We start from the raw sequence: 16,404 nt of genomic DNA, 5'->3' as shown, positions 1-16,404 counted from the left end.
CGCTTTTTCACCATTCTCCCCTTCCAGTAGTGCCTCTTTGTGTCCCCATTTCCGTGCCCCTGTGTTCCTATCAGTGAACAGTGAAGAAAAATGAGCTCAACTTATAGAGTTTATAACTGTGGTTTCTACCGGCTATAATAATTTTTGAAGCTGTTTTAGTGATATTCGATTGCTATTTCTTTTCTCCTCCAGCTTTTAAGGCACTGCTTATCCAACTGAAACAGCTTTAGACTTGTTACAGATGGACTAACAATAGAAAATTACAAGGTGGATGCAGCAGCTCATGTTTGCTTGCTTTGTTTCGAGTGAATGGCAATGACAACTGCGCGGGGGAGTAGAAACAGATTAACCAAACTGGCTTCCTTGCTTACAACGGACTAGATAGGCTCAGTTCCACTCCTGTCTATTAAACCTTCTTGGGCAGCTTTCTCCCTTCCCCAGCCTCCCCCCCCCCCCCCCCCGAGTCTTACATGTTTCGCCCGCTCGAGGTCCGTGTGGTGATTTTCACTGCCCTCCTGCGTGAGTCTTGCATATACTCCTGTCTCTTCCGCCGCTCTCTCCCATCCACGTGGTCGCTCGTTTTTAAAGCCCTGAGGCGTTCTCCCTCCGACACTGGCGATTGACATAGCCAACCTTCTGCCAGCATCGGAGCCTCTCCTCAGGCGCGTCCCGCCTCCTCTAATGCAACTTCCTGTGTTCCGCAGAGATGGGACGCGCCTGAGAGAGAGGCCCCGACACTGGCAAAAGGCTGGCTATGTCAATTGCCGTTGTCAGAGGGAGAACAGGGAGAGGAGGAGTGTAGAACCCCGTAGGTGGCAAGAGGGCATTGTTTGGGCATTGTTGTAACGGCGTATCACCCTCCCCCCTGGGGAGGAGCGCAGCGACATCAGAGGGGAGAGGAGGAGCGGCTGCAGAGACGTCAGCCAATGTGAGATGGCTGTCTACGGAGATGCGTTTTTAGTTGTAAGATTTTTTTTTCTTTTTTTCGTTATGTACGGGCTGCTGCTGCTCAACAGGAGCAGCAGCAGCGGCCGGACAGAGTTAGTATTTGCGGCTAAGGGGGGGGGGGTTGATGTGGGCGGGGGAAGGGGCTTGTTCCTTCTCACCCTGTACTTCCCTCACCCTTAATTGTCTTGTCTGTATTATTTTTAGATTGTAAGCTCTATTGAGCAGGGACTATCCCTCTATGTCAGGTGTTCAGTGCTGCATGCGTCTGGTAGCGCTATACAAATGTTAATAATAATAGAGTATTACCATCCATTGTAGTCTCTCCCCAGGTGGGGTTTGTACATGATGGGCATGCAGTTAAAAACATTCGGCAGATACTGGCTTCCATGGAGGCAGTGAGAAATCGTCATGATAATACACTTCTAGTCAGCTTTGATGCAGAAAAAACTTTAGACAGAGTGGCCTGGCAATTTATGTTGAAAGTTCTTGAAGTATGGCATTAAGGGTAGTTTTTTTGATGCGGTCTGTGCTCTGTATCACGATCCGCGGGCAGTCATGCTGGTTAATAGCTTTGAGTCGCAACCTTTCTCCATCGGCAGAGGGATGAGACAGGGCTGCCCGCTGTCCCCGCTGCTTTTTGTTTTGACCCTAGACCCACTGATCAGAGAGATTTTAGCCAATCCAGATATCATGGGAGTGCGGGTGGGGGAAGAGGTATTTAAAATATCAGCTTTTGCAGACGATCTCCTGGTACATTTGGCTTCCCCTGTGACTTCACGTCCAACACTGTTGGAAAGTTTCCAGGAATATGGGGAGTTCTCAGGGTTCCACTTGAATATAGATAAATCAGAGGCACTGCCAACTACGCATTTGGTTCAATAGGGTTGGGGAGATTCCTTCCCCTTGTCGTGGACAGATGGCCATTTTACTTATTTAGGTATACAACTACCGGCTGATCTAGAGGAGTTATATTCTTTTGCTCATCGTGGGAATTTCGCTTCCTTCTGTCTCCCTGTATTCAGCCGTTGACTTTTGCCTGCTTTGCCAGTCCTGTTCGGTGATGTCCTCTTTACAGTCAGCTGTTTTTGATGGTTGAAGAGAGCTGCGTCGCTACCATACTCTGTCACAGTGTGTCGCCGCCTTGACATCATCAAATGGACAGACCATTTTGGACTTCATCTCTCCTCTTTTTTTTTTTCTCCCCTCTATTTCTCTGTTTAACTATTATATATGTATCTTTTCTGGTTTGGCGTTAGCCTTTCCAGTCTCTCTTGTAAGCCACCTGGAGCCTGCATTCTGTGGGAAAAGGTGGGGTATAAGTGCTCTAAAATAAAAAAAATAAAATAAATATTAAGCGACTGATGCGCTCTACTGAGCAGCAGTTACGAATATGGCAGTCATTACCTTTATCACTTCATGGTAGAATTAGTTTATATCGTATGTCATTATTCCCGAAGTGGCTATATGTTTAACAACAACTCCCTTTGTGGATCCCGAAAAGAGATCTTAAGGTGCTAAATCAAATGGTGAATAAATTTCTTTGGAGTGGAAGGAAGCTGAAAATATGTATGGGTCTTGGGCAACGGGGGAGGGGGGGGGGTCCTAATATACATCAATATAACATGGCGTGCCTACTTAGACATTTGCGCAACTGGGTCTCGGAGACGGACATTTATACACCGTGGACAATGGAAAGAGAATTATTCTACCCAATACACCCCCATTATCTGTTACACGTACAGGGAGCGGATTTGTCATCGACCCTTAAAAAGAGTGTTTTGTTAAAACCTATGAGGACAGCTTGGTCTGCCCTGCTTCGCTACTGGCAGTGCTCGTCTAGCTGCACGGATTTCTTACCTATTACTGGAAATACAGCCTTTACACCTGGAATGGACTCTTCGGTAATTCAAAATTGGGGGGGGGGGGGGCACAGGGCTACTTTTATGTTGCAGATATGTTGACTACTACAGGTGCTCTCAAACCCTATGGTAGTGTAGTGGCTGCGTTGGCCTCAAACCCGGGGAATCTCTATGCATATATGCAGGTTGCCCACTACGTGTTGGGCCTTTTGAGAAAGGGTTGTGAGTTGAATATGGCGTCACGTCTACAGTCTTTACATCAACTCAGGTGACACGCAATGTCGGTGGTGTACTTTCATAAAGCTCTTACTTTGTTGATGCCTGCGAATGCTCATGCGGCCATTGCAGCGAGGTGGACGGTGGAGCTGGGACACCGGGTGGAGGAAGGGACGGTGTGGTGCCATGATACGGAGTATACCGAAGATTGTGTATAATTCTAGGTACAGGGAATGCCTGTTTAGGTTTATTACCGGAGCATATTTTTCTCCAAGACAGGAGTTCCATGCTGGATGTAGCGCTTCCTTGGAGTGTCAGGCTTGCGGGATATTAGAGAATACCCACACTCATGCATTTTGGGAGTGTCCAGGTGTGCGAGATTACTGGAAACAGCTAACTTTATATATAAACACTCTGTTCCCTGTGCCGGTAGACTTTGCCCCTCTGCGTTTTCTCTTAGAGACGGCACAGTATAGAGGCACACTTTCAAAGGGACAGCGGAACTTTTTATATAAGGCTTGTGTAGTAGGTGTGAAGTGCATTTTGCAGAAATGGTGTGCCTAATCAATGGCACTGGCGTAATGCACTTCAGCTGCTTTTGGGTTGGAAGGCTCGCTCCGCCTGTCTGACAGCAAAGTGAAGAAAATGGTTTACATACGATGTCTACCCCACCGGGCGAGAAGTTTATTACTTAATACTATGTCTTTATAGGCATGGTGGTAGAAGCCCATCTATGGTCGCTGTGTTCTTGTACTACAGGAATAATCTTTTAGGGTGGGAGGGAGGATGGGAAGGGGAGAATGGGGGGGGGGGGGTAGGGTTTGAGGACTATTGTAGTTCATGTAGAAGGAGAGAGAGAGTCTTCTCCTAAGCTTGGTTAATCTGTTTAGTATTATGGACTAGAATGATACCGGGGGGGGGGGGGGGGGGGGGAATTATCTGTGTTACTGTTATATTACTAAATACATACCAAAGGGAGTATGGGGGGAGATTACAAATGCACTCAGTCTGCTGCCCCTCACTATCTTTCTACCCTCATCTCCCCTTACGTTCCCACCCGTAACCTCCGTTCACAGGATAAATCCCTCCTCTCAGTACCCTTCTCCACCACCGCCAACTCCAGGCTCCGCTCATTCTGCCTCGCCTCACCCTATGCTTGGAACAACCTTCCTGAACCCTTATGCCAAGCCCCCTCCCTGCCCGTCTTCAAGTCTTTGCTTAAAGCCCACCTCTTCAATGCTGCGTTCGGCACCTAACCCTTACCGTTCAGTGAATCCAGACTGCCCCAATTTGACTGCCCCTATCGGACCGACCGTTCACTTGTCTATTAGAGCAGGGACTGTCTCTCTTTGTTAAATTGTACAGCGCTGCGTAACCCTAGTAGCGCTCTAGAAATGTTAAGTAGTAGTAGATTATGATGTACAGACTTTTGATGACAAGATGTAAACTATGTTATACAGTTATACTATCTGTACAATTGTGCAATGCATGATTGATCATGTTATTCCTCTTTAGTCATCAATAAAAAAATATTTACATATAGAATCCAGAGGTTTGTGACTTTCTTTGCCGTTGGCCCCTAGTTAACGCCTTCCCCATTTTTCCTCTTTCCTAAGTGGCTCAGAATATTATTGAGATGAGAGAACATGACGTTCCACTAGAAGAGTGTCATCTACGGGTGAAGGCCTGGCCCGTACAGCTACTCATGCCCATGGCTATAGAGGTATGTTTGCCTATCCAAACTGAGATTTTTGGAAGGAGTTTTGTATAGTAAAAGCGTTTCTGGTGGCTGGTTTTCTGCTGACAAGCACTAAGGGTGGGAAAGTGAAATGGAGTCATTTAGCTAGCCGACATTTTGTCTCATTTTTGCATGGTGCAGGACAGAAATTGAATTGCAGTGCTGCAAAGACGAAAGCTTTTCCACCTTGTCAGTTAAAACAAAACAAAAAACCCTGAAATACAGTACAGTCTGAGTATCCGACCTAAACGGGACCAACTCGTTGGATAATACAGTAAACACTACATAAACCCCTTAAAGAATGGTGGGGTGGTGGTTCTTGTACATTGCTTGGATAGTTTTATTCAGCTTATGAATGGTATTTAAAATATAATAATAATTGGGTTAATATTCAAATCAATTTAACCGGCCAGAAATGGTTAAATCGCCTATTCAGGGTTCTAACCGCTAATTTTCAACACAGCACTTGACTGGTTAGTGGCACTGAAAATGTTCAGTTAGCATCTATCTAAGAACCAGCTATTTTGGGGGTGTTCTTGGCAATTGGCCAGTTAAATTCCAATATTCAGCACTTAACTGGCCAGGCACTTTTATGTGCTGAATATTGCACTTACCTGGCTATGCTCTAGCTGGCTTCATGTTCCCAGAAATTTCAGTAGCAAAGTCCAGGCATAATGTTGGTGGTGATTAGAAAAACACTGAGCGCTGCAAGCTGAATATTGACCTCAATAATAATAATAATTACAAATAGACAGTGCTTTGTAATAAGTTACTATATTGGTGATTGTATTGATTATTTCTGATGCCTCTTATTGTATAAGAATTTGTCACCCTTTTAGTCTTGAGTGATACCAGATGGGCCGTCTAGGGCTCTTCACTATGGGAGGGTAAAATGCATGCTGAGGATACTACAGTAGGACTCCCTTTGATAAATAAGTCCGGCACACTTTAAAATTCAGAAGTTTAGGACAGAGGATAACAATTTTCTCAGAAAATTACATTCCCTTACATACCAGACAAATTAGCAGGCAAGTTCTTCCTTGTTGGTCTCTTCCAGAGAGAATTAATCATTGCTTTTTTTGTTTTTTTACGGCAACTTAGTACAGATCCTCCAAAAATCTGATACTGAAATACAGAGTGCACAAAAGTAAAACTTCAGTTGAACTTGATTTTGATTTTACAAAAGTGTATTGGAAGATATGCAGGTGTACCAGGGACCTTCAGGGTCTACCATTTCCTGCTCAGTTGAGCTCCTCCTGCACTGTTAGAGCCGTTGGGTTGGTGGGGTTGTACCAGGGTCCTCCAGGATCTTCCATTTCCTGCTCAGTTGAGCTCCTCCTGCACTGTTAGAGCCGTTGGGTTGGTGGGGTTGTACCAGGGACCTGCAGGATCCACCATTTTCTAGTCAATTGAGCTCCTCCTGCAGCATTAAGAGACCTTAGGTTGGTGGAGCTGGCTTGCTGCATCCATTTTCAAGTCTCTCTTCCATTTTCCAGATGCAGATGAAACTCTGTAATAGGAGAATCCTGGTCTCCAACATCCCAGCCTCTGAGAGAACGGACCTGCTACTGGACAAACTGGAACTCTTCTTTTCCAAGCGCAGGAACGGGGGTGGAGAGGTGGAGGAACGGGAGTTCCTGCCTGATTCGGGGAATGTGATCCTCACTTTTCTGGACAATGGAGGTGGGGGAGCAGCACAAACCTATCCTCTCCCATTTCTAAGCCATTTGGTCATAGTACTTACCCCCTCCTGGGATGCCATGCCTTTATGGCATTTGAGCCCATTGGCATTTGATCTTGCTCTTACTGGTGTACCACAGCCAGGGAACTCCCAGCCATTGCTTTACTGTTCTGTGGCAAGACTGGCTAAGTTGTATGGTGGTACCAGTGTAGACTCTCTGGCTTCTATGTGGTAGTTACTGATTATACTTCTTGAGGCAGGAACATGCTTTCTTTGGCCATAAACGTTCCCTGTTTTCTTGCGAGCATAGAGGTTCTCAAACCTGCCTTTATGGACCCCCAACCAGTCTGGACAAGACCACATAGATACGCCTCCAGGATTGGGATGGGAACCGCTGATTCCAGGGTTCTCTCAACCCAGTCCTTTGCACATTACTAGCTAGTCAGGTTTTCAGGATAACCACGATGAATTTGAATGCACTATTTCTGTTGTATGCAAATGTATCTCATGCATATTCATTGTGGATATCTTGAAAACATGACTGACTAGGTGTGTTCTTGATATAATGCAGTGATTCTCAACCTGATTCTTACAAAACACCCAACAGTCTGGTTTTCAGAAGATCCACAATGAATATGCTGCGAGACGTTTATATATAATGGCCAGAGCACGAGGATCTGTCTTGTGCATATTAAAACAGAAGATATGCCATGTTGGATTCGATGAAAAGTCCACCAAACCCAGCAACCTGTCTCTTGACAGTGGCCCATCCAGGTTTTAAGCAGAAAACCTCACTGGGGATCCCAGAGAACAAGTTTGGGAATTTTTGAGCCGGTGAGGGGCTGAAGTCTTATGATACTGATTCACATAAGTACATAAGCATTGCCATACTGGGGCAGACCGAAGGTCCATCAAGCCTAGTATCCTATTTCCATCAGTGGCCAGTCAGGTCAGAAGTACCTGGCAAGATCCCAAAAGAACAAAATAGATTTCTTGCTGCTTATCCCAGGAATAAGCAGTGAATTTTCCCCAAGCCCATCTTAATGATGGTTTATGGACTTTTCTTTTGGGAATGTGTCCAAACTTTTTTTTTTAACCCTGCTAAGCTAACTGCTTTTACCACATTCTCTGGCATTGGATTCCTTTCTCTGATTTGTTTTAAATGTAATATAGATTTGCTGATAAAGCAGCAGCCAAAAATTAGGAGGGCTAGTTGACTAAGCAATAACCTGATCAAGGTGTGATCATTGCAGATAACCTTCTCAGGTGAATCCCCTGCTAGGTAGAAAGTGTTTGTTTCTTACTCATTGAGAAATGTGGGGGTAGGAAGGGGAGTCTTTCTGGTATCATTTGTTAGGGGGTTGGGTGATTGCCAATTATGGATTTATTGTGCTGTCTCTTTACAGTGACAAAAGAGCTGGTAAAGAAAGGCTCCTTTAACATTCCGCTATCGAGTGGCAAAACTCATCTGCTGAAAGTGACATCCTGTGTAGCTGGAGAGATCAAAGATTTAAAGGTACATTTTATTAATGAGTATGTTGGCCTTGGAGTGAGGGGTGGGGTCATTCTAGGGTCCCTGTTTTTCGGATGTACATTGCAAGTTTGAGAGAATGTGGAAACATGTGGCTCTCGGAGACAGTATGTGGGAAGGAGACGGGGGGGAAGATCAGGGGGTTGAGAGGGAAGGAGCATCTTCTGTATATTCTTGAATGTCTGGTTGTATATCCGCAGTTTGTATGTGTTGGTGCATTCACAGGGCTACCTATGTGCAAACTCTATGGCATCAATCTATATAGCACCAGCTCTATTAAGGGCACTTAGACATGGCAAAGCTGCATCTGTACGCCAAATGGTAGGTCAAAGGCTGGTGTAAGAGAGTTCGCCATTCAACGCATGCAGCTGACAGTGTACCCTAAGTTGTGTGTGTCGTTTGGCGACGTGCCCGTGTTCTGCCCACTTGTACCCCCTGTACCCCCCCCCCCCCCCATTAAATAGCGCTTAGTACCAGTTCCTGTGCCTAACTTTTGGCATCAGACTTACACTTGCCAAAACCTGGTGTAAATGCTGGCGCCCCAGTTAGATGCGCTGAGGTGGGATTCTATAACTATGTGCAGCTTTTCAGAACACCCCTGACATGCCCGTGGCCACGCCCCCTTTTGTGATGTGCACTGTTGAGCGCCCTGCCTTATAGAATAGCGGTCAGCCAGATGCGTGTGCAGATTTTGAGTGCCAATTAACTGCAGTAATTGGTCGCTAGCACCCAGTTATTGATAAGGGCTTGTTAATTAATTTGCGTAAGTAATTTTAGGTGCATGGCTTATAGATTAGAGTCTAGTGCTTATGTGCATAACTGGCAGTTAATGGTACCAGCAGGGGCGGACTAACAGGGATCTGGTCCCCCAGCAGTAAGAGGGTCCTGAGTCCCGGGTCCCATGTTCCTCCCCCTCTGCCCCACATCTCTCATCCCCTCCTACCCCTATTTACCTCAAGACCTTTCTCTGTACTTGGCCCTGGCTGGCTACCACTGACCGGAACCTCTCTGCCATGGCCCACCCTTGTGGAAGCAGGAAGTTACATCAGAAAGGGGCACTGCGGCATAGAGAAAATTCTTGTCAGCTGCAAACAGCCAGGGCCCTGTACGGAAAAAAGACTTTTGAGGTGAACAGGGGGTGGGGTAGAGTGAGAGAGAGGGAGTACCAAACCTGGGGACAGAGGGGAGAGAGATATCGGACATGTGGGGAGGGAAGTACTGGGCCCTTGGGCACTGTCCAGTTGCCCAAATGTTCAGTCTACCCCTGGGTACCAGTCACGTACAAATGCTTCAATTCTATAAACTGGGAGCATTATTGTTCTCCGAGGACAAGCAGGCTGCTTGTTCTCACTGATGGGTGACGTCCACGGCAGCCCCCGAGACCAGAAATCTTCCTAGCAACAAAAGTTTGCTAGAGCGTTCGATCGTGCGCGGGCGCGGCCATTAGCTTTCCGCCCGTCGTGTGAGAGCCCTGTCAGTTTTTTCTTTTTCTGCGGTAGAGAGTGGTTGTGTTTAGCCGTCTCTGTCTGTGCCCTGAGAAAAAGCCTTCGTTTTTGTTTGCGAGTTTTCACGTTCTTTTTCTTTTTCGTTTCCTGTTGGAAAAAAAATATATATATATAAAAAAATTTCTAGTAGTTCCCTTACATTTTAGAGTTGGGCCCTCTTAAGTTTTCTTTCGCTTCCGTCGCGGCCCCTTTTGGGCTGCACGTTTGCGTTTCTCTTTTTTGTGCCCTTTTTTCTTGGCACCATAGCGAATTTTGACTTCGCCGCCGCTATTTTTCCGTCTATGACATTGAGGATTCCCAGCGCCTTCAAGTGCGGTCGGTGCAGCCGGGCAATCTCAGGTACCGATCCCCACTCGTGGTGTATCCAGTGCCTTGGGCCTGACCATCACCCAGACGTGTGTAAGTTGTGTCTTAGCCTTAAAATGCGGACACAGGCGTCGAGACAGGCTCAGTGGGAACATCTGTTTGGAGCCTTGCCCGGCACTTCGGCGTTGACAGTGGCACCGGAGATGGCGTCAACATCGGGAGAGCAGGTAATACCTGTCCGGAGACCACCGCACGCTGGGAGCAGTGAGCCGTCGAGTGGGTCTCCACCTGTCTCGAGGGCTCCTGCTGGGAAGGCCCATCAGGACCGACCACTTTCGGACCCGACCCCGAGGAGGCGTGTGCATTCCACATGCTCCTCGTCGGTACCGAGGAGTACCGATGCCATGCATCGAGCGAAGACTAAGAAGCATCGGCATTGATCTCCTTCCACCCACGGGGGCATTGAGGAACTCGGCACCCGAGAAGCGTTGACGCCGGGAGGACCGCTCTCCCTCCATCCAAGAGGTGTCGGTGCGTCGGTCTTCTGACAGTCCCGTACCGCCTCCCTGCTCTGCACAGGTTCTGCCTCCGGCTCCTGCACCGGCCCCACAGCCTTTCCCGGCAGACACTCTAGATGAGCGCCTCCAAGCCATTCTTCCAGGTCTCCCGCGTCAGTCTAATCCGGTACAGGGGGTGCTTGCGCCTTCGGTACCGTTGATGGAAGCGGCAGCTGGCTCTGTGCCTGTGGTGCAGTCCCCGATGCCGCTTGCGACTTCGGCCTCGAGTCGAGACAGGCCCGGTTTCGGACTGCAGTTCATGAACGCTTGTCCAACACTGAGGAGGATGCCTCATGGGGAGAAGAGGAGGATCCCAAATATTTCTCTTCTGAGGAATTTTGTGGTCTTCCTTCTGATCCTACTCCTTCGCCTGAAAGGAAGCTTTCTCCTCCGGAGAGCCTTTCTTTCTCCTCCTTTGTGCGGGAAATGTCTGTGGTTTTTCCCTTCCCGGTGGTATCTGAGGATGAGCCCAGGGCCAAGATGTCCACCTAAGGAGTCGTCCACTGTTCCTCTGCATAATGTCCTTAAGCAGACATTGCTAAAGAACTGGACGAATCCACTATCTAATCCCACCATCCCCAAAAAAGCTGAGTCCCAGTATCGAATCCATGGGGAGCCTGAGTTGATGAAGTCGCAGTTACCTCACGACTCTATGGTTGTGGATTCTGCTGTCAACAGAGCCAAAAGTTCTAGAGATTTTGCCTCGGCGCCCCGGGACGAGAATCTAGAACTCTGGACTCTTTTGAGAGGAAGGCCTACCAGTCCTCCATGCTCGTGTCCAAGATTGTCGTACCAGCTCTACAAGAGCATCCATAAGCGGAACAATGTCAAGCAACTGGCAGACTTGGTGGATAAGCTCCCTCCGGAGCACGCCAGGCCTTTTCAGGAGGTGGTCAGGCAGCTTGAAGGCGTGTCGTAAATTCCTGTCCAGGGGTGCTTATGACTCTTTTGATGTTGCATCCAGAGCCACTGCACAAGGTATAGTGATGCGCAGACTCTCATGGCTGCGTGCCTCTGACCTGGACAATAGGGTCCAGCAGCAGCTGGTGGATGTCCCTTGCCGGGGGGATAATATTTTTGGCGAGAAAATCGAGCAGGTGGTCGAACACTCCACAAGCGGGAAACCGCTATGGACAATCTCTCCCACCGGGCGCCTTCAGCATCTACCTCATCAGGTAGACGTTTTTTTCCGGGGAAGGCGGAATTCTCCCTATGCTTACAGTAGGCGTAGGTACAATCCACCTTCTCGACAGCCTTCTCAGGCTCAACCCCAGTTCGCTCGTTCTCATCAACAGAGTGCACCTAGACAGGCCCCCGCAGTTCTCCAGCAAAAGCAGGGGACGGGCTTTTGACTGGCTCCAGTTGAGCATAGCTGCTATCAAAGTGTCTGTGCCGGACGATCTGCCGGTCGGAGGGAGGTTAAAATTTTTTCACCAAAGGTGGCCTCTCATAACCTCCGATCGGAGGGTTCTCCAAATAGTCCGGTTAGGATACTCCCTCAATTTGATCTCCATACCTCCAAATTGCCCACCAGGAGCTCAGTCCTTCAGCTTCCAGCACAGGCAGGTACTTGCAGAGGAATTCTCCGCCCTTCTCAGCGCCAGTGCGGTCGAGCCCGTTCCACCAGGGCAAGAAGGGCTGGGATTCTATTCCAGGTACTTCCTTGTGCAAAAGAAAACAGGGGGGGATGCGTCCCATCCTAGACCTAAGGGCCCTGAACAAATATCTGGTCCGAGAAAAGTTCAGGATGCTTTCCTGGGCACCCTTCTTCCCATGATTCAGAAAAACGACTGACTATGCTCTCTGGACTTAAAGGATGCTTATACGCACATCCCGATACTGCCAGCTCACAGGCAGTATCTACGATTCCGTCTGGGAACACAGCACTTTCAGTATTGTGTGCTGCCCTTTGGGCTTGCGTCTGCGCCCAGGGTGTTTACCAAATGCCTGACGGTAGTTGCAGTGTCGCTTCACCGGCTGGGAGTGCATGTGTTCCCTTATCTCGACGATTGGCTGGTGAAGAACACTTCAGAGCCAGGAGCTCTACAGTTCATGCAGATGACTATTCAGATCCTTGAGCTACTGGGGTTTGTCATAAATTACCCAAAGTCCCATCTTCTTCCAGTTCAGAAACTAGAATTCATAGGAGCTCTGCTGGATTCACAGACGGCTCATGCCTATCTTCCAGAGGCGAGGGCGGACAACCTTCTGTCTCTTGTTTCCTTGGCCAGAGCGTCTCAGCAGGTCACAGCTCGGCTAATGTTGAGACTACTAGGCCATATGGCCTCCACAGTCCATGTGACTCCCATGGCCTGTCTTCACATGCGGTCAGCTCAATGGACCCTAGCTTCCCAGTGGTTTCAGGCCGCAGGGGATCTAGAGGATGCAATCCAGCTACCCACCGAATTTCGCAATTCCCTTCAGTGGTGGACAATTCGATCCAATTTGACTTTGGGACGTCCCTTCCAAATTCCTCAGCCGAAAAAAGTGCTGACTACAGATGCATCTCTCCTGGGGTGGGGAGCCCATGTAGATGGGCTTCACACTCAAGGAGCTTGGTCCCTCCAGGAATCAGGTCTTCAGATCAATCTCCTAGAGTTCCGAGCGCTCTGGAACGCTCTTTCAGAGATCGGCTGTCCAATCAAATTATTCAAATTCAGACAGACAATCAGGTTGCCATGTATTATGTCAACAAGCAGGGGGGCACCAGATCTCGCCCCCTGTGTCAGGAAGCCGTCCAGATGTGGCTATGGGCTCGTGCTCACGGCATGCTTCTCCAAGCCACTTATCTGGCAGGCGTAAACAAGTCTGGCTGACAGGTTGAGCAGGATAATGGAACCTCACGAGTGGTCGCTCAACTCGGGCGTGGTACGCAAGATCTTCCGAGCGTGGGGCACCCCCTCGGTGGATCTTTTTGCCACTCAGACCAATCACAAGGTCCCTCAGTTCTGTTCCAGACTTCAGGCCCACGGCAGGCTAGCGTTGGATGCTTTTCTCCTTCATTGGGGGAGAGGCCTCCTGTATGCATATTCTCCCATACCTCTAGTAGGGAAGACTTTGCTGAAACTCATGCAAGACTGCGGAACCATAATTCTGATAGCTCCTTTCTGGCCACATCAGATCTGGTTCCCTCTTCTTCTGGAGTTGTCCTCCGAAGAACCGTGGAGATTGGAGTGTTTTCCAACCCTCATTACTCAGAGCGAGGGAGCGCTTCTGCATCCCAACCTTCAGTCCCTGGCTCTCACGTAGAGTTCGCTTCCTTGGGTCTTTCTGAGGGTGTCTCCCGAGTCTTGCTTGCTTCCAGGAAAGATTCCACTAAGAAGAGTTATTCTTTCAAATGGAGGAGGTTTGCCATCTGGTGTGACAGCAAGGCCCTAGATCCTCGCTCTTGTCCAACACAGACCCTGCTTGAATACCTTCTACATTTATCAAAGTCTGGTCTCAAGACCAACTCTGTAAGGGTTCACCCTAGCGCAATTAGGCTTACCCTCTAGACGTTGATGATAAGCACTATCTCTGGACAGCCTTTAGTTGTTCGCTTCATGAAAGGTTTGCTTTTGTCAAAGCCCCCTATCAAACCTCCACCAGTGTCATGGGATCTCAACGTCGTTCTCACCCAGCTGATGAAGCCTCCTTTTGAGCCACTGAATTCCTGCCATCTGAAGTACTTGACCTGGAAGGTCATTTTCTTGGTGGCTGTTACTTCAGCTCGTAGAGTCAGTGAGCTTCAAGCCTTGGTAGCCCATGCTCCTTATACTAAATTTCATCATAACAGAGTAGTCCTTCGCACTCACCCTAAGTTCCTGCGGAAGGTGGTGCCTGAGTTCCATCTGAATCAGTCAATTGTCTTGCCAACATCCTTTCCCCGTCCTCATACCTGCCCTGCTGAAAGTCAGTTACATACATTGGACTGCAAGAGAGCATTGGCCTTCTATGTGGAGCGGACAAGCCCCTTCAGACAGTCCACCCAAATGTTTGTTTCTTTTGACCCCAACAGAAGGGGAGTTGCTGTCGGGAAACACAGATTGCATTTCCTTCACTTACGCCCAAGCTGGGCTGACTCTGGAGGGTCATGTCACGGCTCATAGTGTTAGAGCCATGGCAGCATCAGTGGCCCACTTGAAGTCAGCCACTATAGAAGAGATTTGCAAGGCTGCGACGTGGTCATCAGTCCACACATTCACATCTCACTACTGCCTCCAGCAGGATAGCCGACGTGACAGTTGGTTTGGGCAGTCGGTGCTGCAGAATCTGTTCGGGGTTTAGAATCCAACTCCACCCCCCTAGGCCCATTTTTGTTCTGTTCCAGGCTGCACTCTCAGTTAGATTTTTTTCTTCATAGGTCAATCCTTGTTATGTCCTCGCCATTGCGAGGCCCCATTGACCTTTCTTTGTTGTTTTGAGTGAGCCTGGGGGCTAAGGATACCCCATCAGTGAGAACAAGCAGCCTGCTTGTCCTCGGAGAAAATGAAGATACATACATACCTGTAGCAGGTATTCTCCAAGGACAGCAGGCTGATTGTTCTCACATACCTGCCCACCTCCCCTTTGGAGTTGTCTTTCCTCCTTTGCTTTGTTATCAAACTGACAGGGCTCTCGCGCAACGGATGGGAAGCTGATGGCCACGCATACGCGGTGTGCGCTCCTGCGCGCGATCGAAGGCTCTAGCAAACTTTTGTTGCTAGGAAGATTTCCGGTCTCGGGGGCTGCCGTGGACGTCACCCATCAGTGAGGGCAATCAGCCTGCTGTCCTCGGAGAATACCTGCTACAGGTATGTATCTTCATTATACCTAACTTTAGTAGTTAACTTACAGCATTGTTTTATGTCTGTTGAGCTCCATGCGTGTATCTCGGCATGTGTTCGAAGTGAGCTGAAAGAGAATATGTTGAAGAACCTAAAAGTAAACCCCCCTCCTCCTGACACCACTTCTAATGGATCAGAATCTGCTGCTGTCACCTCTCTGGGTCTGACCATCCCTAGCTGTAGGGTACCATATGCTTTCTTTCATTTCTAAGCCCTGTCTGATAGTCTCCTCACACCAGTTCTGTGATTTCCTTTCTTTTCCCCATCACCTGCAGTTCAAGACATGCACCTGTAGGAGGACTGTGCTACTGACCGGGATCCCCGACGTTATGGACAAGGAGCCTCTGCAAGACCTGCTGGAAATTCACTTTCAGAAGGCCAGCAACGGCGGTGGCGAGGTGGAGGCGCTGTCTTACGTTCCGGAGGGGAGCCACGCCATCGCCATCTTCGAAGAGGACACCGGCTCTAACAGCAGTGCCAGCGGGGGTCTCTAGAAAGGACGGGGAATGCTGTGGTCTGACTGCACCCCCTGATTTTGAAAATAATGCTTTCCCAAGTCAGCTGTTCATTTCATGAGAGATTCTCCCACAGGGCTCTGATGGAGATTTTTGTCTGAGCTGTATTCAAACTTCACTTTTCATTCTTTATGAGTTCAGTTTAAATTCTATCTTGCCACCTTTTTTTTTTAAACCCTGTTAAATGTAATTTACACCTAGCAGCTTTTTGATTTGGTTCCTGATGCCTTACTGTTATCCAAATTACAGTCTACTGGAGCGGATGGTGCTGTTCTTAGGTTGTACCTGTTTTTTGTTTTATATTTGGTTTTTGTTTTGTTTTTGTGTGTGTTTTTATTTTGTTAATTTGTTTTTGAAGACTAGAAGATTTGATTTATTAGGACTTTAACTAATTGCCAGCAGTACACAATATATTACAAAGGTTAAAGAGAAAAGTTGCAAAGGAAAGTAAAGGTAAGTTAGTTGCATGGGCAAAGATTAAAAATAATCCAGGGCTTCTCTATTCTCACCCATTTTATTTAAGATGAGCCCCTTGGGACAAGTTATGAAATTCGTTGGAATCTCATGTTCTATTTATGCAGATAATATTCTGCTATTTTTTCCCATGGAGAACTACCTTACAAGATACATAGAACTATGGGGCTTATTTTCAAAGCAGTTAGGGGCCCTTTTACAAAGATGCGGTAGGGCTAGTTTGCACCAAATTGGCTCTACCTCTGGGATAGCGTGGGAGCCCAGCAATA

General features: G+C 48.0%; 1 protein-coding gene across 4 annotated transcripts in view; it reads left to right on the top strand.

Moving 5' to 3' along the window:
• IFI35 (interferon induced protein 35) overlaps positions 1-15,924 on the top strand; it is a 57,353-nt gene extending 41,429 nt beyond the window's left edge. For all 4 annotated transcript variants that reach the window (XM_030221843.1, XM_030221841.1, XM_030221844.1 and 1 more), the window contains 4 exons: positions 4,640-4,746; positions 6,258-6,444; positions 7,849-7,958; positions 15,422-15,924. In XM_030221843.1, the coding sequence (XP_030077703.1) occupies positions 4,640-4,746; positions 6,258-6,444; positions 7,849-7,958; positions 15,422-15,640 (623 nt within the window). In that variant the 3' untranslated portion in view covers positions 15,641-15,924. The remainder of the gene's footprint in view (positions 1-4,639; positions 4,747-6,257; positions 6,445-7,848; positions 7,959-15,421) is intronic.
• Positions 15,925-16,404: the final 480 nt, after the last annotated feature.

Source organism: Microcaecilia unicolor, chromosome 12, assembly GCF_901765095.1.
Source record: "Microcaecilia unicolor chromosome 12, aMicUni1.1, whole genome shotgun sequence".
Lineage (NCBI taxonomy): Eukaryota > Metazoa > Chordata > Amphibia > Gymnophiona > Siphonopidae > Microcaecilia > Microcaecilia unicolor.
This window is presented reverse-complemented; position numbering and strand designations above follow the sequence as displayed.